Genomic DNA, 23,696 nt, shown 5'->3' with positions numbered 1-23,696 from the left:
ACCTAGCGGGCTAACAGCTGGACTAAAACAACGGCAAAGGGTAACCAGAGCTGCTTTATACGTTTTGTCGGATACACAGATTAGCATGGGCTAACAGTGTTAGCTTCTGTTTACGTGGCACATACTTCCTCAGTGCAGAAGTTGATATGGTGAAGGTTGGGGGGTATTTGTGTTTGTCGATGCATGCAGGTAAGCACACTAATTGACAAGTGGATAAAGTGTAGTGTAGCGCCCTGCGATTGGCTGGCAACTAGTCCAGGTTGTAGCCTCCAGCTGACCTAATGAGGACAAGCAGCACAGAAACAAGATAGACGAACAAGGTCTTGACAATGAATGTTTTTGTATATATGGCACCAAAATGGACCAATTGTAGTGCATGTAGTTGGGTTCACCAGTCACTTGCGCAATGAATATCTTTATTCTTTCTTTCTTGAAGAATATGAAATCTGTGATGGTTAGAAGTGCCACCAAAGTATTGCAATATTTGATGACACCATATGGCATTTTTATAGCACACTGGACCAGGAAACAAGTATTAAATGTACTGTGCTGTTGTGTCCAATATGGCCGCCGTGTTTACGTACGCCATGTCACAGCGCTGACGTGGACTGGACAAAAATGTCCACCAATATGGCCGCCGTCATTATTGTGATAGTAAATTGGTAAACCTTTTTTCAGGGAATTAAATGATTATATTTGATATTTGCACTTTTAACAGACTCATAGAATGAAGGAAAAATAAGTCGTGTTTTTTTAACTCACCAAACTCTTCTCCTGGTCGTCATGGAAATAAAAGCGGTACTCTGCTTTGGTTCCGGGGTTAACAAATTCATGACACAGGATATCTCCGGCAGGCTTAATAATGGAGTGTAAAGTGTGCCTTCATTATTTATTCTTAGGTATTGTGATGAAAGCCTGTCATAGACATGCTGTCAAGACACCTGGGAACTGTTTTAAATTGGAGAGGTGGGGGGGAAATCACAATATGTCTCCTTTAAAGGGAATACTCTCCAGATGTAGAAAATGACTCAGTCAGTTAGGATAAAAATAAAATTAATTACTACTGTGGGGAAAACATATGATCCCACGTTTGTATCTAGCTTCTGACCCAAGTATTTTCCATTATATGTATTTCATCACTGGATTTTAAAGGCTCAATTTAGGTTGACAGTTTGTCGCCATATGGATTTTATAAATCGCAAGTAATGGGAAACTCAACTTTACAAGCTGTCTTTACTGCATGCATGTTTATGTAATGTTTCTGATTGTAGTTGATTCTGAACAAATCTTAAACTAAATTGTGAATGTGATGCCTGCTATTAGCAATCCACGTCTTGGATTCATTCTGAATTACTTTCCAAGAGGCTTTTACACTCGAACCCTGACTACCCGAGGGGGATTGGGACCCGAGCACTGCCACAAATTATTGTGGGCCCTTCCTGAAAGGGGTCATTGCATATAAATGCCGCAAAATGGTGAAAAATAACGCCAAATGGTTGAAGATATGACGGATATCTTCCTTCTTGAAGTTATTTGGTGACAGACATTCCTTTATTAATATAAATAAAGCAACTTATGAAGGCAGGTTTTCTGGAGGTTAAAATGTGTTTTGAAGAATAAAACCAAAACAGTTGATCGCTATCAGTCATCTTTGTTGTTTACAATCAAACTGGTCCAGTTCGAGTGGGATAAATCCGATGTCACACTTTTGTGGAATGCAGCATCAGTAAGCTGCATCAGCAGACAAGCAGAGCATACTTTCACTTTTGCATGAGGTGCATTCAAGACACATCTCAAAGGTGAAAAAACATTCTAGATCAGTGACCCAACAGTCAGATCTATCAAAGATTCCACCAGATGTTACCAACGTAAAAATGTGTTTCTTTGGCAGTGAATAGCTAGATTTTTTTCAAGCGAATGAGAACGATAGGTTCCAAGAACAAATTCCCGAGTATGCGAAATCGCAAATTCCTAACCGCGATTATGCGGAGGTTCACTATACGGTATAATACAACGGTCGACCACAATGAGATCTGATATGCAGATCTTTGCCCAGCTTTCAAAACAAAATTCTTTTTTGAGATCAGTTACATTTGGATTCATTCTACTCAAATTTTGTTAACATTGACTGCCATGCAAGTATGAAATGAATTCAACCAGCAATGTCATGCAAAACGTGAAAACATAACACACTTGATATTTAACACTAGGCAATGCTAGACACGTCAGCATTGTTGCTCAGCAAAGTTAGCCTGCCTTGTTCATTGGTCCCTGCTCTTTAATTAAAAAAAAAAGGACTGCTTTGAGAGGACTGAGAAAAAACATCCCTCATCAAAAAGGTCAAATCTGAGTAGTACTTGTCCATAACAAAATAAAAATAAACACATTTAAATAGCCTGAAGAGGTTTTGGAGCGTTATAAAATATTTTTGTCAACGACTCTTTGACAATAACCACTTCTGTTAGGAATGATTCCGTTGCTATTCATGATAAAATGGAGGTAATTGTTTTAACAAGCATTTTGCTCTTTCTGTATCCTTTTTTTGGTCCCGCTCACTTACAAAACCCAGTACAGATGTATCATCATATTTTGCCAGTCTTTCAGTCTTGTGCTTTGTGCAAGATGTTCGTAAGGCCTTAAAAAAAAAATAGATAGGGAGATACAGCTGAAAAGTGTATCATGATATTTGAAATCAGATGATATTGATAATTTCCACATATTATAGCTTAACCTGCTCTTATTAGATTGAAAAACAAAATTACACATTTAGTAAAAAATACCTGCTGGATCCGGCCTTTAAACGTTCCCTGCATTCAGAACGTGTTTAAATTATGAGATTTGACGAAATTATTTTGAAACATTTACTGAATAACATTTATAAGGATTCCAAGTGTTCAGATGTTACGTCTTGTGTTTGTCACCAGAATTTCACCCAATTCTGTTTTTGACTTCTCCCTATTTTACATAATCCTTTTATTCAAGGATTTATTTGGTTTGATGTTTTTATGACATCATCAATGTATTAGTTTTGAGAGCGATATGATTTTTTTTTTTTATGTTCATGATTTTGTTGACATCATCGGTGCGTTAGTCACCAAAATTTAAAGGGATAACATTTAACAGCAATTTGTATACTAATACTGTATACAACTATGAACAATTGAAACATTTTTTTCATCTGTGGGTTTGTTACAAAAGTGTAATGGGACCATCCATGCTTGGAAGAAATCTTGATGATAATAACCAAGGCCTCTGGAAATACAGTATAACCTGTTCAGTGGTGGTAACAAACATTTAAAAATAGTGAAATGATGGTAACATACATTCATGGAATAGATCCAGACTGTCATTATTTCAAGTTTCTCTTCTATTCCCGTCTCACAGCTCATGTTCTACAGACATGCTGCCACCCTCATCTCCATTAACCTGCTGTTCACCGGGGGACATTTGAATTATCAAACATGATGAAGACAGAACCTGCGTCAGCCACGGCGGACAGTGGGGCCTCCGCCGGGAACAGCGGGGGAAGTGGGAGCTCCAACATGCGGAGCGCCTCACCACATCGAAATGCATACGAGGCAGGTCTGGCGGCTCTGAAGAAAGCCACCGATCACCTCAACGGAGGCTACGACCCTGCCTCGAAACCAGCACCGTTACCTCGGCCAAACGGAAGGGGTCGTAGATATGGATCAAATGTTCACCGCATCAAGAATATGTTCATGCAGATGCAGTCACCAGGAGATGAGGAAGATGGTACCAAAGTGATTGGTAAATAACAATAGTTTTTTTCCCCGCTCTCTTAACAAGCTCCATAGTTAACCATCCTTTCATTGGCAGGAAATGAGCAGTCAGTCAAACTGTCCCTGCCAAGGGCATCGAGCCTCAACGAGAACGTCGACCACAGTGCCCTGCTCAAACTCGGGGGCACCGTTTCAGAGAGGGTCAATCGTTTTGACACCAAAACAGATGGAGAAGGTGCGAGCACCTCAGGCTTGTCCAAACTCCAGGCAACCAGGAGGATGTTTGAACAACGGACGCTACAGGTCAGAAATTGCCTCATTTTATGTGCTTTTATTCCAATAGTGTAGCTGTAGCTAGCTCGTGAGCTAACGGGGCTAACCGTTAACGTGTGCTAACCTCCTTGCGTGGCAATTTAAAAAACAACGTCAGCCTGTTCTGTAAATTGTGGTAATCAGGGGAAATACATTTTTGGAGTGTAGCTATTAGCTATCTGAATGCTGTAGTAGTCAAAATTGGCCAAGAAATTGTAACTAAGTTAACTTGCAACTGTGCTAGAAAGCAACTGATGCGAATGAAGGTCAGCTCAAGTGCGACATTTTTAGCCCAAAAATCAGGAAAAAAATGAAATGGTGAAATACAGTTTAATGCTACATAGCCACCATTCAGACAGGATACGATTCACATGAACTAAAACAAGATTAACATGAAATGGTTTGGTTTCCTCCAGGAGAAACAAGCTGCTACCAACAGGATTTTGTTGAAGAAGGAGCGAGCTTCTGGTTTCCAGGACAGCCGTCTGGACGTTGTGGCACGCTTTAATGGCTCAACCGAGGCTTTGGACTGCTTAGATGACCCCCCCATTCCCGCTCCTGCTCCCGTTCCTGCCGCTGCCGCTGCAGCTGCTTTTGGGCCAGCTGAGGCCGTCAGTCCCACCGTGAGCCAACTCAGTGCTGTGTTTGAGAAGGTCGATGTACAAAACAATGTCTACCTCCCCAACCGTCGGTCAAGACCTGCCCCGGCACCAAAGCCAAACCTTCCAGCCAGATCAGAGGCTGCTAGAAACCAGGTAAGAGGATTTGTTTGTGTTCAAGGACATCTTTTGGAAGGGGATTATTTTAGCCTCAATAAGAATGCTTGTCTCATTAAGCCACTTTCTTCCTCAAGTGGTGACTTTAATGCCGCGCTTATGGATTTACAGTCTTGTAGTTCCGCACCTGACTTTTGCACTTTGATAATCCTGGGTTAGCTCTCCATTAGCCTTCAGAACCTACTTAGTCCTTACAGATTCATCAAGATGCTTATTTGGTCCATTAATATGACAGCATTACAGTTTGTGCAGGTTTTTGTTGCCCATCTTTTTAAAGATTTTTCAAGATGCCTTTTAAACATAATATTTGAATATACTCATAAAACGTGTCTGAAATCAGCTAATCATTGTGACATTATCCTACTATGAGGTTGCTTTTGATGATGGTGGAATATTTGTGTACCACTGCACACAAAATGCACCAAAAAAGAAACAGGACCTCAAAAGCATAACGGATTCATGCAGTTCTGATGACTAAGCCAAATTCAGACCATCTGAGTGTCAAAACAGAAATTGTTTACCAATGTTTGATTGGGTAGATTTAGTGAGCTTGTAGCCTCAGTTTCCTTTTGTTAGGCGAGACGGATGACACAATGTGGTTTTCTGCAGCTGTAGCCCATCTCTGACACAAAGATGCTTGTCTGCAAATGGTTCAAACAAGTGGTTTAGCTACTATTGCCTTTCTTTTAGGCCAGTCTGTCTTTTCTTCCCTGACCCAGTGTCCCTCAGGAGTTATTTATTTTCTTTTTCCTCATCATTTTCCGTATAAGTATATCAGAGAGAGATTGTGTGAAATTTCCAACACATTGTCACTAAATGATTATACTCAAACCTGCAACCATGTTTATTTTACTATTTTTTTATTTTATTTATTATGTAGTATTTATTCATTCTTTTTTTCATATTTATTTATTTTATTTGTTTTATTTATAACCTCTCATGTTGAACACCATCTATTTTGGAGCACTGCTCAAACTCTGATTTCTTGTATTTGGACTGATTTGTTCTCATAGGAAATACATAGGAATTGAATTACAGTATTTTATTTCAGGTTCAAACTACAGCTTTACCTCCATAAAACATTTGTTTCTACTGGCAATGTTTTAAGTAACATTTTAGCATTCTCGACTGTCATACAAGTGTATATAATAGTTCAATTGTGTATAATGTCAAGTATTACCAGAAATGGCTTGCGAGAAATTGCTAAATGTATTTTATTATTGATGTCAACTTATTAGCTTATTTAGCTACAGTGTTTCAGCCAGGACAGAAGTGCATATAGAGCTCTACTGATTACAGAGAGTAGGGCGAAATTTTATATTTTAAAATTTTAAAACCATCAATGAATGTTGGAACATTTTTTTAAATTATGGATTTTTGGTAGTATGTTGACATATTTTAGTATGAAGTGATTAAGAATGTGTTAAATGATTGTCTCACTCTCTCTCAGATGAAATCGCCTCCTCCGGGTAAAGAGGACTTAGAGGAGGTGTTAACGGGAAGTGTCACCGACCAGGAGGCAGAGGGTGAGGAGACGGATCCGCACAGTGAGATCGGTGGCGTGGCGCTCAGCGAGGAGGAGAGATTAAGGCATTCAGGAGATCAGCACTCCAACTCTGACAACACTTCATCTTCTCCCCATGCGGAGGCCAAACCAGAGTCAGAATCCCATTTGGCGTTGACAGAAGACAGGGGCTCCAGTACGGTGGCTGCGTCTGGTCAGGAGCCTCTTACGCAGGAACAGGATTGTTGTAGGGGGGATGTTGATGCTGGAGCCAGGTTGATTCAAGCTGATGTCCATGCTTCACTTGAAAACGGGGAAAAAGAGCCACCGGCTTTTGAAGTTACAGAAGCAGACTCTGAGAGAAGGGGCGATGAAGAGGAGAATGACGAGGATGGCTCGAGGAAGGAGGATTACTCCGAGGGGGATCTGGTGGATGTGAGTGCGTACAGCGGCCTTGGCGAGGACGACTCCGGGGGCAGCCAGCTGGACGATGATGACGATGAGGAAGATGAGGAAGCGTACCATCCGGAAAGCAGCTGCACGGAAATTGAGGGTCTTCCAGAGGAGGAGGAACCTGTAGCAGCCAATAGAAAGATTCGATTCAGCACTGAGCCCATCAAGGTGAGTTTTCAACTGATACTGCAAGTCATCGCATTTACTCTGTTGGCTTTCATTCATTCAGTTCAGTTAAATGGCTAAATGTAGGAGATAATTGATCACTGGCTTGGCTTGTTGGTTGCATACATAATGGAAAAAACATTGGATTTTTTTTGTTTCATTTTTGTCATCTGGGGTCACGATGGTGTGATCGAAACTGTTCACTAAGATACTAGAACTACTATGATGTCATGTCAGTCATTCTAATTTTTGACAGATAGCAATTAACATATAAAAGGCAAATATGGGAATACATTCAGATTAGTCCAAAATGTCGAGATTAAAATCAGATGGTTGGAAATAGAAATGGTCATTTTTTACACTCCAATTATGGGAATGGGGTGAAACAATACATGAAGAAAGAAGCAAATTGAGTAAATGAGCTCATTGAGTGTGCATGTGTGTGTGTGTGTGTGTGTGTGTGTGTGTGTGCGTGTGTGTGTGTGTGTGTGTGTGTGTGTGTGTGTGTGTGTGTGTGTGTGTGTGTGTGTGTGTGTGTGCAGGGTAAATTCATGCATTGACGTGCTTCACTACATCTCACGTACTCCCTCAAACACACACATGAGTATGGGGTGTCAGAAAACAACATCATGGAATTGGAGGATTAGCTTTAGAGAAGAATAAACGTGTTGTCTATGTAAGGTGCAAATAAAAAAAATGTTTTCAGAGCGTTAGTGGATGTCATGGTTTGATGGATCATTCGTGCTGCTGTGCCATATTTCAGGAGGTTGATGATGACAAGGAAGAGAGTGACGTAGTCATGTCGAGAAGGAATTATTTTCATTTGTAGGACCCAGAAACATCGTTCCACTGACCACTTAACTGAGGTTGCATCTTGGAGCGTCTGAGGTTATATTGTAGCTAGTCAAAGAAGTTGATGGGCAGCCGCCTTTTGCACAGACACGAAGATGCAGGGACATATGTATAAGAAATATGGCAGCTATAGTAATGTAATGACAGGTTGCGAGACATGCTATTACGTGGTTTGTTTAACGTGACCTATGCAACCACATGTCCTTATGATCTTTTTTCACCCCCCTCACTGTCTCTTTTCTTCAGACTCTTAAACAGTATTTATGCAGTAGTCACTGAGTCATTGCATTGCTAATTGGCCAAGCTAAAATGAGTCGCAGGTATACCAAATCCTTTGTAGGAGCTAACAAAAATGATTTTATTTATTGAGGAGAGTACCTTCCACACAACCCGTGACAGATGAAAATCGATGAAAATGTAGTGACTCACTGACACACTTCTCCAAATAAGAAGCAAAGCTTGCTTGCTACAGGCTTTTATGTCTGTCACTCCTTCCAGTTGTAGTTTACTGTAAAACTGACATAAAACAATATAGGTTTAAACATTGTAAGCTTAAACACCAAAATGTTTAACCTTACCAAGCCTTACAAAATGTCGCCATCTTTGTGCTAACATAATGGGAAACAACATAGACAAGTTAGCAGAATTAGCATCAATGCTATAGCAATTAAAAACCTTCAACATATGGAGCAGCAACACATAAATAAATAGCATACAACATTAGTCTCAGGCATATATTCTACGTTATTTGTGGGAACAAAACAAATTCATGTATGTATAATTGGAGTTAAGTTGGGAACCATCTCTGCCTCTCCTTCTGTTTAACCTTCAAGTAGACCTCAATGCTGGCCAGGATGTTGCGACACAATGTGGTACTACACAGAAAACGATCGACAGAAAAATCCACAACACAGCGGGGGTGCAAATACCACAACACAAAATACCACCGATTCTTTGTATTTTATATATGATGGAATTTTACGTTTTTTTGTTTTTGTTTGAAATAACTGGAAAGTATAGCAAAGTATTTAATGACAAATGATGTAGCCAAATATATCTCCTGAATGTATGTTTGTTCATACTAATCAGAATTGTGCTTTTAGCTACTGGCTGCTTCTTAACTTAATTTTAATCTGTGACTCTGAATCTGTGAATCGTTCAAAGTTCATCTATTAATAGCTTTTGGCCTGAAGGCATTTGTTGTTTTAACAGTGTTGTTAAAGGGTTTTTGTCTTGAATTTGACAATTATGCTTTACTTTATGCTTTTATGAAGTGCACCCCCAATTTACCTGTCACGGCACTTTTTCTCTCCTAGAAAACCCCCCCCCCCCGTTAGAGTGTCATTTCTTATTTGCATTTGAGTGATTAGCACAAACTCAAATTACAATGGATACAAAATAGTGCTGTGTGATTCCCCTGAAGCTGTAACGCTTTCCTGCTCGTCGCCTCGACTCTCTAACGCTTGTGTTTACGTGCACTGAATAGTGAACAAGGTTACCCCTGTGAGTGTGAGAAAAGCAGTTGGAATGTGACTGGGTGTGTTTGTTTTTAATCGAAAAGATTAAAAGACATGTACCGCCGCAAGATCTCGGGCTAAAAGCAGTTAAAATTCTTAATTGTATGAGGAAAGGCAATACAACGAGTTGGATGACCGTTGATCAGATGTTCCACTTTCTTCTCTTTATTCTCATCTTCCACATTATTACCTAGCCAATTAGTTTCAGGTGCACACAGTTCTGGTCAATGGAACAAGTGCCCTTTTTGCACAGACAAGTGCCTGATGCCTGAAAAATACATTTTAACGACAGGTAAAGTGTTGGGAATAATGTAGAAAGGCATAGGCAAACTCATCATGACCAACTCTACTTGTTAGGGCCAGTTGATTGTTTCCATTGCTGTTATCTTACTACATTATCATACATTTATACGAGATGTTTGTAGTTGTGTTTCGTTTTTGCATGATTTATTTTTCGAAGTTGTTCTGCTTTTGTTTGTTGACATTTCTGTCACCATGGAAAGTTGGTGACTTCATGAGTGTATCTGGGAGGGCACACGCTAAAGCCTCACATGCACACACACACATTCACACAGCTATAAAGTTACTCAACAGGAAGGAAATGTGACAACAGGAAGGAGTTTAACAATCCTCCTCTCGAACCCTTATGCATGTTAGTGTACAGTATGTGTGTGTGCCTTTGTGTAGCATGTGTATCAGGCGCAATGTATGGTAATTAATTATGTATGCCAGAAAATTATAGCTTTGGCTGCGTCTGCCATAAACAAACATATTAGCATATCAATCAGGCAGAGAGCGAGAGGAAGAACAGGGGGTGAGTACTATTGCCAAAATCACACCAGGCAAGCCTGGAGTTTCCACAGAAACGAAGCCATGTGATCATCAAGATGGTCATTGGGGAGACAAATGCTGCTGGCCTTTTAGAAAGAAGGGGGATGGGCATACTTAATAATGGGACAGAAAGTGGTTAAAGTGGATGCAAACATTTCTTGACAATAATATGTTATAAGTGACCTCACTAGTCTAAACACGACATTCTGATTCATATTACATTTGTGGCATATAAGTCATGAAGCAAAATTCAGCCATTTTTATCCATCTCAGGGCGCGGCCATTTTGCCACAGGCAAGGACCAATCACAGCTCACCCGTTTTCTGAAGCTGAGCTGTGATTGGTTGTTACGTGAGACCTGAGCAACATGGATGTCACTTCAGTCGACAGCAAGTGGCAAAATGGCCGGATTTTGCTGCTCAACTCATATTCCTATCAACCAGAATACCATATTTAGACTTTCCCTCTTTAAGTTAGCTCATGAAGTGCGCCTGCGACCATAGTGAAGATAAGCACTTCTGAGACTGAATGAATGAGTACTGCTTGTACTTATTGTAGTCCGATTTGTCAGTTGTATTGACCATATTGTAAAATGAATGTTGTGTTGCGCTTCCCTCTTGTGCCTTTGCCCACTCTGCATCCCACCCACATGTCTGTTTTGAAGTTGACCTTGTGTGCTTTTGGTTCATGCCAGTTCTTTGTTATTCATTGTTCAACATGGATTCCTGTCATGTCTGGTCATGTGTGCTCTCACTTGGGCTCTTCTTTGTGATCATGTGACAGTTTGCGTCACAGCTGGCGCTAGTGGGAGGATTTCTTATCCCCCTCTTACTTGCTCCAACCTGCCAAGACAATATTACAATATTGAGGCTCTGACCTTCAGAACATCAGGCTACTCATTGACTGATTAAGATAAAACACATTGAAGTGCTACTTCAATGTGTTCACATTTCTGACCTTTTCTGTACTTCCCCATCACCATTTTCTGGGCATGTGTAGTTTTTCCAGACATCTAACCATGCTATTGCTTCACTACTTGTCTTAACCTGGCCTTTCGACTGCCCCCCCCAAAAGTTTTCATTTTATGGCTCATCATGTTTCCGACATCAAGTTTCCACATGCAGTAGTGTCCTTCTTTCGCTTTCATTTGACATATTTATCAACTCCTGTCTTTAATCAGCCTAACCTGCTGCAAATCAACCTCACTGCCTCATCAACCTGTGAATGTGACACTGGCCTTCTGTTATTGATTTTTTAAAAAACTGCTGGATTTTGCTGCATAACTCATATTCCACAAATGTAATATTAATCAGAATGTTATGTTTAGACTAGTGAGGTCACAGATAACATATTATTGTCAAGAATTGTTTAAGGTTGACTTCCCCTAAAATGTCATTTTGCTCTCTTAACTTCTACCAGTTGATCCTGTGTTCTACCTTCACCCACTTTCTTTTTCTTCTTCTCCATTGTCATCGTATGTCACCCTGCTTCACTGCCTCTTCTGGAAATAGTGGTCACCACAGCCATTTGCTTTGTCTTTGCAAAATCCACCACTATCTGTCCTTATAAATGCCTTTCACCAAACCTGCCCTTAACCGCTGTTTCCTTCACCGTGCCCATTGAGGTCTTCTCTTCACCCTGTCTGTCCAACTCAAATGTTTGTGAGTGAGTTCTCTGCATTTTCTTTCTTTTCATGTTCTACTTTTTGTGTGCACACCAGCCAAGGAAAACGCACCCGATTTCATTTTTACCAAACCAAATGGTGTGAACGCAGTCATCACATCACTGACCTCAGTCAGTTTTTATAACCACTTGTTAATGCTCTTGTTTCTACATATCAACAATGACGATGGTGCGAAGATTGTAATTTTGTTAGATAATTATTAAGCCTGTAACAACAATACATATATCGAAACCGAAATTGCAGTATTCTAAGACACAAAGCTGTCACCTCTGAAATAGCACAACCGCTAATCCCCTTTCCAACTCTCAGAAAGTGTCTCCAATTTGGAGCTGAGCAGCGATGTGAACTCACAACCAACAATTTTATTTTTTCAAGCAAATTACAAAATGTAAGCCTAGATTGAAGCTTAATTTCTTTAGCAAAGTTCCTCCAACTACATATGTGACGGACATCGGACTGGTGTATGCACTGCTAATGCTAGTTAGCTAGCGGAGGCATGCGAACCCTCCAAGGAAATCACATAGTGTGTTAGAAAAAAACACAGGCACAGTGAGTCAAAAACCTTCTGAACCAACTCAGCTGTTATTGGCTTCCGATCCTCATGACCCTGAAAATAAGCAGCAAAGAAATGCCTTATTCTCTGTTTGACCCTGTCTGTAGGTATTCACCACCTACTGTAATGAAGACTATGATCGTCGTAATGATGACGTGGACCCCATGGCAGCGTCAGCCGAGTATGAGCTGGAGAAGAGAGTTGAAAAGCTGGATCTGTTTCCCGTTGAGCTGGAGAAAGGTGAACACACACGCTGCACACACTCATAAACTTACACGTCAACTATGACTGAGTCACAGACAAGCCTCTTGTGGAAGTACACACGACCAGCCACAACATTGTGACCACTTACGCAATATGGTATTAGGAACAGCTTTCATTATGATGCAGTGCTATTCTACACCACGGCAAACTACAATCATTAACATGCTGTTTAACTCATTCACTGCCATTGACGGCTATAGACGTCAAAAATGAATTTGAACTGTTAGTTTCACATTTTTTCCACTTTTGTTAACAAGAGTATGGAAACCTATAACATTTTTTATTGTATATTTAAAACAGATATAAAATTTGTGATTAATCTTGAGTTAACAAGTGAAGTCAAGTGATTAATTACAATTAAAAATTGTAATCGCCTGATGCCCCTAATTTAAAAAAGAAAAAGAAAAGATTATAAAAATTAAAGGCGTCAGACGATTAAATTTTTTAAATTGTAATGAATCGATTAATCACAAATTTTATATCTGTTATAAATGCACAATAAAAAAAATTCTAGGTTTTCATACTCTTGTTAACAAAAGTGGAAAAAAATGTGAGAAATGAATTTTTTACGTCTATAGCCGCCAATAGCAGTGAATGAGTTCATTAAGACTTCTCTGTCAATCATGGTGTATAATCACTGTAAAGGCAGAATATTTTATGCATTGGGCCCATCCAGTAACTGACAAGGCGCTACTGTTCATGGACATATATCTGTTGGCTAACAACTGCGTCATCCCATTAAGAGATTAAAATCAGTGGAGATTAGCCTAATTAGGAGTGTAATTCTGGAGGTGATGGAATTGAACCAGCAACCACCCCCCATACAGTAAATATAGCTGATGAAAGGAATATACAGTATACACTGCATGGTTATTGCCTTAAACTAATTCTGCCACATTTCCACCGGAATCAATAACATATATATATATTTCTGTGTGTCTTTCAGACAGCGATGGACTGGGAATCAGTATCATAGGAATGGGTGCAGGAGCTGATATGGGTCTGGAGAAACTGGGCATCTTCGTCAAGACGGTCACTGAGGGCGGAGCTGCACAACGAGATGGCAGGTAAAGAGTTTATTCAATGCATTTGCCTTTGAAGTCAAACAAAGGGTTCAAGCATTTTAGTTTCTGCTACTTAAACGCAAATTGAGTTGATAGATCCTGTAAATGTCACACATTATTTGCTGTAGAGTCGGATTGCTGCTTTATGTCAACTAACTTGACTCACAACGTTCACTTCTATTGCCTTAATTAAGTTTCAGATCACTTAGGATAAGGTGATCACTGCATGCATTTTCCTCATTCACCTTCACTTGTAGGCACAGCTTGTCTAATACAACCTGTATTGATTTTTGGACAATGCTTTATCGACAAATGGCCAGTGGTGGAATGTACTACTTAAAGTCTCACAAGAGCACAATGGGTGTTAGATTAGCTTAAGAATAGCTCACATTGACACTACAAATTGTTGGGCACAATATGAAGAATTTTTACTTTTAATTCATAGGGACTTTTTTTCCTTTTTACAGCCAATAACATGTCGTGTTTACAAATGAAATTTGCCCAATGTTCTGCGCGTATCTGAATTGTAGGATCCAAGTGAACGATCTGATTGTTGAGGTTGACGGGACCAGCCTGGTTGGTGTGACTCAGAGCTTCGCTGCCTCGGTTCTACGCAACACATCAGGCAGTGTCAAGTATGCAACACATTTGCTTTGTATTGGCCTGAACATGTCCCTCACATTTAAACGTTCCTGTATGTGCATGTCTATTTCTGTTAATGTAGATACCCTTTGTTTCTCAGATATTTGTGATTGTAATCACCACTCTGGTAGTTAACATGCGTTTGAATGTTTTTGTGTGCTCTGCAAGTTGTGAGCTCATAAGGAGGTTTTATTGAAAATGTAATCTTAAAGGCCTATCATTTCCAGGTTTGTGATTGGTCGGGAGAAGCCGGGAGAGCAGAGCGAAGTGGCACAGCTGATACAGCAAACTTTGGAACAGGAGAGATGGCAGCGAGAGATGATGGAGCAGCGGTACAAGCAGTACATGGACGATGATGAGGAGGTAAGACCAAATGATAACATTCTCTACACTAAACAGTGTAAAACAATGTAACGCGGGAGAATATGAAGCTGTAAAACAATATCAATCTTCAAGATGTTTGTTGTGTGTCTGTGGGAGTATTTTCTAAAATGTGTGAGGTTTAAAGTCACAAACGGTCGAAATGGTGCCTTTCTCACTACAGTCGTTCATGTTTGATGGGTTATACTAGAGCAGGCGTGGCCAAGATCAGTCCTGGAGAGCCCCTATTCAGCCTGTTTTCCATGTGTGTCACCACTAGCACACCTGATTCATGATCAGGATCGTTATCAGGCTTCTGCAAAGCTTGCTGATGAGCTGATCATTAGATTCAGCTGCGCTGAAGGAGGGAGACATGGAAAACAGGCTAGATAGTTGCTCTTGAGGACCAAACTTGGCCGCCCTTGGACTAGAGGCTAAGCCTTTGTATGATGTGGATGCAGTATGATTAAATATAGTCCATCATCGCCACCTTGTGGTCAGTGAAGAGAATAGTCACTTGTGGTACACAAAATGTTTAATAATAATAATATGTTAGAATTACCTTAAAGGAGAGGAATTTTTCGGCAGCCTCCTACATTTTTTTTGATTAACTCATTCACTGCCATAAATTAATTTAAAAAAAGATTATTAAAAATTAGGGGCGACAGGCAATACTTTTTAAAAATTGTAATTAATTGTATGACTTCACTAGTTAACTCACGATTAATCGCAAATTTGATATCTGTTCTACATGTACAATGAAAAAAAATTCTAGGTTTTCATACTCTTGTTAAACAAAGTGGAAAAAAATGTTAAACTAATAGAAGTAGTTCAAATTAATTTTTGATGTTTTTAGCTGTCAATGGCAGTGAATGAGTAAATGACTATAAGCACTGGCAGATCTCTACTGAATGACATTCTAGATGGGATTTTTGAAAAAAAGTAATTTTATTGTCGTTTTTTAAGGTGAAAGCAAATGTAATGCAAGTGTTTATATTCTCAAATGCTCTTCTACAACATTCCTAGTTCCTACTACAACTGGTGAGCTATTTTTTAGAACAAGGCCGTGGGCTACTCTTGTGGGTTACCATGTTGGTGACCCCTACCTTAAAATATCTCAGTGTTATAATGTATGCGATAATATTTACTCTTGTAACCTTGCTCCCTGCTGATGTCTCAGACAGGTGAATATGCGACAGATGAGGATGAAGAGATGAGTCCCATGTTTCCAAACTCCATTGAGGTTTTCGACCTGGCCGAGCACCAAGACTCGTTGTCTCCTGTCGAGCTGGACCCTGAGAAGCTGACACACAAATTCAAGGAGGTATGACGACTTTTTGACTTTGGATCCTTAGATGATATTACAGTGAAACAATGTTTATAGTGGGGGGAAACTTTACACGTATACCCGAAAACCTGCGATATAGAGATAGCTGAGAGAAGCTGTTGATTTGTCGCTCAGTTGAAGTTGACTAAGATGACATAAAACGAGATAAAGCATTGAATATTTAAATATCAAAATGTTCAACCCAACTATGTCATTCTGTCTTACAAAAATCCGGTAGCGTAATGCTAACTTATAACATGAAATGCAATGGATGGGCTAACAGAAATTAGCATAGATGTTAGGTCATACAATAATAAAAGCATATAATGTTTCTGCTCTTTGGGAACAACAAATATTACTGGGGCTAAGTTGGAGACCTTCTCTGCCTCTGCTTCTTGCTCTTGATTTAAGATGCATCTCTTTCAATAGACCTCAGAGATGCCCGACATGTTGCCCGACAGACAAGTGCAGTCAGGGGAGGCAGGAGGGGCAGAGCCTCACCTGCATCACGAAGAGTAAAATATAAACAAATAATGACTAAATAAAATTATTTCTCAGTTTAGTTCTCCGGTCTGTGATTGATTTTCTATTTGATTACACTGTATAAATGACAATTTGCTGTTCAAATACATGGGGGAGATGTGAAGTGCAGCTGCAAGCAGCCAGCCTCAACTCAAATTGAGAATCCTTCACAAAAAGCAGAAATAACACTTAGCATTAGCACCATCTACTGGTAAAATTATGCACTTTTAATTTTCAATTGTCAGGCTAAAAATGTATTTAGTATTTGTGTTACATATGTAGTTTTGCTACTGCAAAACCGCAAATAAAAGCATGAGGTCAGGCAAACAGTAGTCATATATAAGAGTTTAGGTGAGGCGCTTATCTCACACGCCCCTCTATTTTTTATAACCTGTCCTAAAAGTTTTATTAGGGGTCATAAATCATTCACAAATAATAGGATCAAAGGGGTCCTGAATAAGCATCTCTCTTAAACCTTCTCATATCGGCAGATTAACATTATTGGGAAAGACCACATGCAAATTGGCTGGGGGCCCGAGATTTCCAGTGAGCCCCCAAACATCTCATAAAAACTGATTAATAAAGTTTCCTTGGATTTAAAGCTATTACTATGATAGCCTTCATTTTACACATTTAAAAGCGTCCTCCCTGCTCATTGGCCAATGGAGCATTTTTACTGATTTAGGAAAACGAAACAAACTTGTGACGAAAATGAAGCCAGCTGAAGTCAGTGCATTTGAAAATTGTGCTCCAAAAGTAAAGCCTAACATGGAAGATATAAACTATCTAATGTGAAAATGTTATCAAAACTGGATTCCCAATCGAAATGGGAAATAGAAGAGAAATGCTGGAGCCTGGATGAAAGTCACAACATCTTCAAAGTCAAGCAGAACAGTCCAATTGCGATGGATTCTATGTCCTGAGAATAGAAAACCTGGATGAATGAGATTATTCACAGACTGGAGATTAAAGACCTACTTCAAAGATCAGGTCAGAAAAAAATATTACTTTACCAGTTTTTACTGTCAGTGTGCTAATTTAATGGCAAATGCACCAAACTGCTTGGCTCATTGTGTACATTTGTAAATGTGACGATTATCGATGCCTCACCAGCTGTGAGCCTCACCGCACATCACTGGGCACAACATGGTGCTACACTAAATTTGGAATTATGGAAATAAAAAATCATACATAACACGACAAATTCATTTTTTGGAAATGTTTGTGTAGTGAATATTTGTAAGTAGTATTAAAAATGAGTGATAAACCACTTTATAGTGTGGGGGGGGGGGGGGTTACTATTACGCTCTGTATGTGCTGTTTAATTTTCCAAAGTAAATCCTATTAGAAGTGTTTGTTTACACTCATATCCTACCCTCTCCGTCTACTCTCAGCTTCAAATCAAACATGCAGTAACCCAAGCCGAGATCCAGCTGCTGAAGAGGAAGGTGGGAGCCTATTCAAATTCTTAACATGAAGAAGTAGCAATATCCGTGTCGCACTGCAGACATGTACACCGATATTTGCTGGCTCAACTTTGACTAACTCCTCCCCCCCCCTAGTTGGCTCATGCAGAGCAGGACAAATTGCGTTGGCGAATGGAGCGTGCTCAGCTGGAGCAAAGCATCCGGGACAGTAAAGAGAGGATGGAGAAACTGGAGGGTTACTGGATGGAGGCCCAGTCGCTGTGTAAGGTAATTCAGGAATCGGACTAAATGAATAATACATTAAAAAAAAAAAAAAATAATAATAATGAAAATGAGACACAGTAAAAAACTATTGCCTGGTAGTCACAAGTAGCCAATGTGCTGTTTGGTGTCATGGTGTGTACCACATTAAACATGGACCAAGGGATACAAAGGAGAAAGTTGTCTTAAGAGATAAGAAAGAAAATTATAGACAAGCATGTTAAAGATAACAAGACCTATCACCAAGTGGCGTGATGTTCCTGTCACTACAGTTGCACTTATTATGACAAACATTTGAGATCCACGGGACTGTGGCTGACCTCCCTGGGCAGGGTCACAGGAGGGAAATTGATGACAAATTGAAAAGAAAGATGATATGAATGGTAACAAAAGAGCCCAGAACCAAAGCAATGATTGTTCATTTTCACACATTAGGTACAAATTAGATTTTTTTCCCCCTCAAAATGTTTGTTCTCTCTGTGACTGTGTTTACTTTTTAGGCTGTGGATGAACACTTGAAGGAAACCCAGGCTCAATACCAAACCTTAGAGAGGAAGTACAGCAAAGCCAAGAGAATGATCAAAGAATATCAGCAGAAGTAAGACTGTTAAAACAAACTTAGGAAATGCCAGGACAATATCGTGTTGATGTGTGTTCCTTGTAGGGAGCTTGAGTACCTGAAAAAGGAGGCAGCCCAGCGTCAAGCAGAGGAAGACACGGAGGCCTCACACAAACAGGAGGCGGGCAACTTGCAGGAAAAGGTGATTTTCATTGATTGGATTTTCTTTGAGATAATGACTTCAGTGACAAACATCTCGCAGTCCGAGGTTCTGTGTTTGAATCTCAGATCGGGCCTTGACACCTGCGTAGTGAAGAGTCTTAACAGGATATGTGGAAGGAACTGCATCATTTCACCAGTAAAAATAAGTTTAATCAACATTTTCCTTTAATAATTAAGCTGAATTTGATGAAATGATGCCACTTTTTCCAAACTCTGGAGAAAATGAGTTTTTTTTATGAAAACCAACATACCAAGCAGAACGGTGACTTTTGATGCAAATATTTATTACTCTCATATGATTCAACTTTTCAACATGCTAAAATAGTTCTCAAATGTGTAAAAGACATGTCTGTGACATGCATTCGTCAAAATTGACTTTGGATCTAATATTTTTGCTGTCCCTAAATCAGCCAAAAACCGCTTTGTTCATAACAGCCTGTTTTCGGGGTGTGTCACTTTTATGTAAATAGCGGCACCAGGCCACGCCTAGGCCATGCCCTTCTCTCTTGAAGGGGCAGTGATTTCGGTCATGGTAGCCATGTGCTAATGTGAATGGAAACGACTGGTTATGGGAGCAGAAGAAAAGAAAAATACAGACATGTCTTTTACACATTTGAGAACTATTTTAATATGTGGAAAAGTGGCATAACGTTTTATCATAAGAAAAAGTAGCATAACGTTACTACAGAGACTATCTTGTAGCGTTTGTTTGTGATTGTTTAGGCAATGGTTATTTTGCCGTAACCGGCAAATCTCCCGCTAACGTTATTTTGCCGTAAATGCTTGTAGACATTTACACGCGGTTATGAATTACACAAATGTTATTTTTATTTTAGAAAGGAGGAGAAAGCTAAAGAAGTCGCGGACGGACTTTTTTCATACCTGGTTGGATTGTAGACAGGCCAGGGATGCATATTATTGATAGAAAACCCCACTAAAGTGCATTTTCATACTATGGGACCTCTAAGTCAGCCGTGTTAGGTGTTCTTGTGCAATCTCCGGGAGGTTCCACTGTGTTCACATTTCTAATGTTATTTCCACAGATTACAGACTTGGAAATCCAAGTGGACGCTCTGAAGCCCCCCAACCCCTCCTAGACTGCTCGCAGCTCCGCTTCCTGTCCGTGACGGGAGGAGGACGCCTTCACACTGACACACTGAAGTTCAGTCGATCACTCACGGCAGCGGGAAGCAGACGGAACCTGACAAAGTGGAACGTGGAAGAAGGAAAGGAGGATAACGTCGAGCGAAGAGAGACTTCTGCCTGTTTTGGAATTTATGGCCTATCAACAATCCCAGAATGCACTTTGTGTGACACCCACAATCTTCCTTGTGCGTCTTCCTGGCAATCAACAAGGAAGGCGTACTCAGCCTCCCTGTACTTGATTTAGAGTTGTATTTTGTTCTCCCTGTGGTGAAAAGTGTCCTACGGGGAGGAGGTTCAAAGAAGCAGGCTCGTCACTAAGTGCTTTACAGAGTGACCGAGGACGTACTTGTCAACTACACAGGTGACTACAAGTGCAGTGGACTGAATATGCACGCAGAACAAACGTGATGGGAAGTGCCCAGTTGAACCCAAATTCTGCCCCGTTAGCTAACAAAGAAAAGACAAAGAAGCCTTTAAGCCCATCTCTTGTGCTCAACGGAATTTTGCGTCATTGGCGAAGGAATCAGGTAAACATTTGCATTTTGGGTATGAAAGCATGGTAACATCCTGTTTTGTAAATATTCTCAACGTCTATTTAAAAGTGTTGACTTAAGCAATGGCTTGAGGTGGATACTGACATTGAAAAGGCACACACCACTGGTGAGGTTTCTGTGAAAGGTTGGCCTCAGAAATGCTAACATGGAACAATGTGGTTGCTTAAGTAGCACCGTTGCCTAACATGCATGTTACTCTAAATTGTCCACAGGTGTGAATGTGAGTGCATTTGTCTACGGGACCTGCCATTGGCTGGCCACCAGTCTAGGGTATGCCACGCCTCGTGCTCAAAGTCAGCTGGGATGGGCTTCAGCTCACTCGCAACTCTGATCAGGGTTCGACCATTTCAAATTTCTTCTTGTCATTTCATCTGCATTTGACATGTATGATATTCTAATTGGACTCTTTGCTTGCAATTATTTATGATAAGAACCTCACAAAAACCTGCCGTTTATCAGGGATGTTGTGTCAACTTTGTATCCACCAGGTTTGTTATGAGGAAGGCAAGTGCAAAGATGACACGTTGCTGTATTCAGTAGTCCACATGGAAATTTGTTTCAATTTTTTTGGTTTACTTTTTGGGAGGGGTCAATATTCAACTGGCAAACAGGGTGTATAGTCTAATGTGTGTTTGTAGAGATTCTAACTTGTGTGTTGCTGTTTTGTCTGTGTGTTTACATGCACATCTGGAGCCTCTTGATTCGCGATTACAAATGCGTTTTGGACCAGAAACACATGGCGGGTTTAGTTCAATTTGTTTAGACAGAACTTCTTAAATACATTTGCAGTCATATACTGTATAAAATAAATTAAAAACATAAAAAGGTCACTTAATCTGTAGTCATTAGGTTAGTTATTAATATTACAAAGTTGCTGTTTAAAAAAAATAAATAAATAAACACAACCTACGGTTTCATTATAAATGATGGACAACAGAACAGGAAATGTCATTCAATGTCTTAAATGATATATTATGTATGTTATAGTCTTAAAAATGAATTCCAGGCAGTTGTTGGCATTTAAATATTTTACTGTGAAAAAAATTCAGACTTAAGTAATTTATTTGTAAAAATAAATAAATAATAATAATTCTAAATAAATTTCTAAAAAAATATATTTACAATTAGACTACTTGGAATATTTTTTGGGTGTAGTGTAATTTGTGCTTGTTTTTGTTAACATAAAAAAAAAACTGAGTGCAGAAATTTGTTCCATTCATGAGCATTCACGGGAATATATGAAATAATAGTTTGGGTAGCTTCAGTTTAAACACAGGTCAATTGTAATGACAGTATTATTAAAAAAAAATGATATAAACCCATGATGGTCATACCACAAGCCAGAATTAAAAAAAAATCATATTTGAGTAGTTGACAATTCTTAGAAGGTGCTTTTAGATGAGGCAATTGAATAAATTGATCCATCCATTAAGTGTGAGGAGAAGCCGATCCCAGCTGACTTTGGTCAGTGTTCTAATGTTTTTCAGTGTTTCAAAACAAGTCATCGCACAGATCTGGAGTCATTTGCATAAAAGTGTGGCTTGAGTTTAGTAGTTTATTGAGACATAAATGCTTACTCCGAAAGTATATTACCAGTGTTGTTAGCAGTATTGTAACAGAACACTTCAGCTCCCCGATGAACATTTGTAGCACTTGACATCCCGGTTTATGGGATTTGTTATTTAGTGCCGCCGAGTGTGAGGTTTTTACTATCCAATGTTCCAACAGTGCTGGGATTAGCAGTAAACACATCGTGTTGTAGTTTGTTTTTGTTTTGTTTTGTAGCCCCAGGTGGCAGATGGTTTCCTCTCCCATCTTTTTTGCTTGATTGTGCATGTTTCATTGAAACACAGCTGGAGTCTCGTGCTTGCTCACGCTGTGCACAAACAAAATTATTTCCTGTACGGATGCTGATATCCTGCACTGGTAACATCATTCATCTGTTCAATTTATGGTGTTTATTATGGACTTTTTTTTTTAATGCACTTACAGTATACTTTGACTGGATTTTAGCTTGTCCCTCTGTTTAGCAAAGTTCGCAATTGATTTGCCTTGTTAGCTCCTTTTGCCTTTAAGGTTTTTGCATAGCTTTAATGTATGGAAAGCCATTTGGGCATTCTATTCAATATCCTATATCAAACAATAAGGACCATCCACTAGTTTGCTGTCTGTCCTCATAAGTAAATCAATGAGATGGATTTCAAATATATGGAATAACAACTCAAACGCTTTCCATACTTTCATAAGTCTCCCACGTCTGCTCAGTGTTCACGAGAAGCAAAACGAACACTGGCTTATAAGGCGTTGTCATCATCACGCGTCAATTCCATTTGATTGTAGTCAGACAATGCCTTCCTTCATAATACCTAAACACAAATATGTTCAAATGTTTACCCATCTCATCAAGTGGACCGCCGTATAGTACGAAATGGATCTGTAGGAGCAACTGAATGTGTGAAGTGCCTTGCTTAAGGGTAAAGGACGACGGTCGTATTGAAAGTTGAACACTGCAATCCAAAAGGTATTTGGTTCGTATTATGTGTCAATACTCAGGGTGGAAATTAAACTGGAATCACTACTAACACTATTGACATCCACATTGGTCCAATAGAGCAGATGGAAACAATGTTTTTAACACAGGAAGATGTGGTGATGTTGTCATAATGCTTCTTTACACAAATCCCAGTTGTTTTTTAATGTGCTTGGCTTAGAACAAAGTGATGGAATAAGAGATGTGCCATGTAGTTTGCTGAATGAATGAATGGTAATTATGAATTGGTGCCAAACTGTGTGAGTGAGACAATCGTTACCTCTGCCTGGGTCCGTTCTTCAGTGAATGTCACCATGTTTGTCTGAACCAACACCTGTTTATCAGCATTTCAATAAACATGTTGAACCTAAACATAGGAAGTTGATTGTATTCTTCCCATTTATATTGCGCATAATGACGTTTATATGCGT

General features: G+C 39.6%; 1 protein-coding gene across 1 annotated transcript in view; it reads left to right on the top strand.

Moving 5' to 3' along the window:
• Positions 1 to 23,637, top strand: part of ppp1r9ba (protein phosphatase 1, regulatory subunit 9Ba) — a 28,392-nt gene extending 4,755 nt beyond the window's left edge. The window contains exons 2-15 of the mRNA XM_077557667.1: positions 3,385 to 3,768; positions 3,838 to 4,043; positions 4,469 to 4,807; positions 6,279 to 6,953; positions 12,495 to 12,627; positions 13,598 to 13,718; positions 14,246 to 14,350; positions 14,585 to 14,720; positions 15,898 to 16,041; positions 17,961 to 18,014; positions 18,129 to 18,260; positions 18,755 to 18,852; positions 18,919 to 19,015; positions 20,079 to 23,637. Coding sequence (XP_077413793.1) covers positions 3,462 to 3,768; positions 3,838 to 4,043; positions 4,469 to 4,807; positions 6,279 to 6,953; positions 12,495 to 12,627; positions 13,598 to 13,718; positions 14,246 to 14,350; positions 14,585 to 14,720; positions 15,898 to 16,041; positions 17,961 to 18,014; positions 18,129 to 18,260; positions 18,755 to 18,852; positions 18,919 to 19,015; positions 20,079 to 20,132 — 2,601 coding nt within the window. The 5' untranslated portion in view covers positions 3,385 to 3,461 and the 3' untranslated portion in view covers positions 20,133 to 23,637. The remainder of the gene's footprint in view (positions 1 to 3,384; positions 3,769 to 3,837; positions 4,044 to 4,468; positions 4,808 to 6,278; positions 6,954 to 12,494; positions 12,628 to 13,597; positions 13,719 to 14,245; positions 14,351 to 14,584; positions 14,721 to 15,897; positions 16,042 to 17,960; positions 18,015 to 18,128; positions 18,261 to 18,754; positions 18,853 to 18,918; positions 19,016 to 20,078) is intronic.
• The last annotated feature ends 59 nt before the right edge of the window (positions 23,638 to 23,696 follow it).

Source organism: Vanacampus margaritifer, chromosome 2, assembly GCF_051991255.1.
Source record: "Vanacampus margaritifer isolate UIUO_Vmar chromosome 2, RoL_Vmar_1.0, whole genome shotgun sequence".
NCBI lineage: Eukaryota > Metazoa > Chordata > Actinopteri > Syngnathiformes > Syngnathidae > Vanacampus > Vanacampus margaritifer.
Note: the sequence above shows the minus strand (reverse complement) of the source record. Positions and strands in the feature narration are given on the sequence as shown.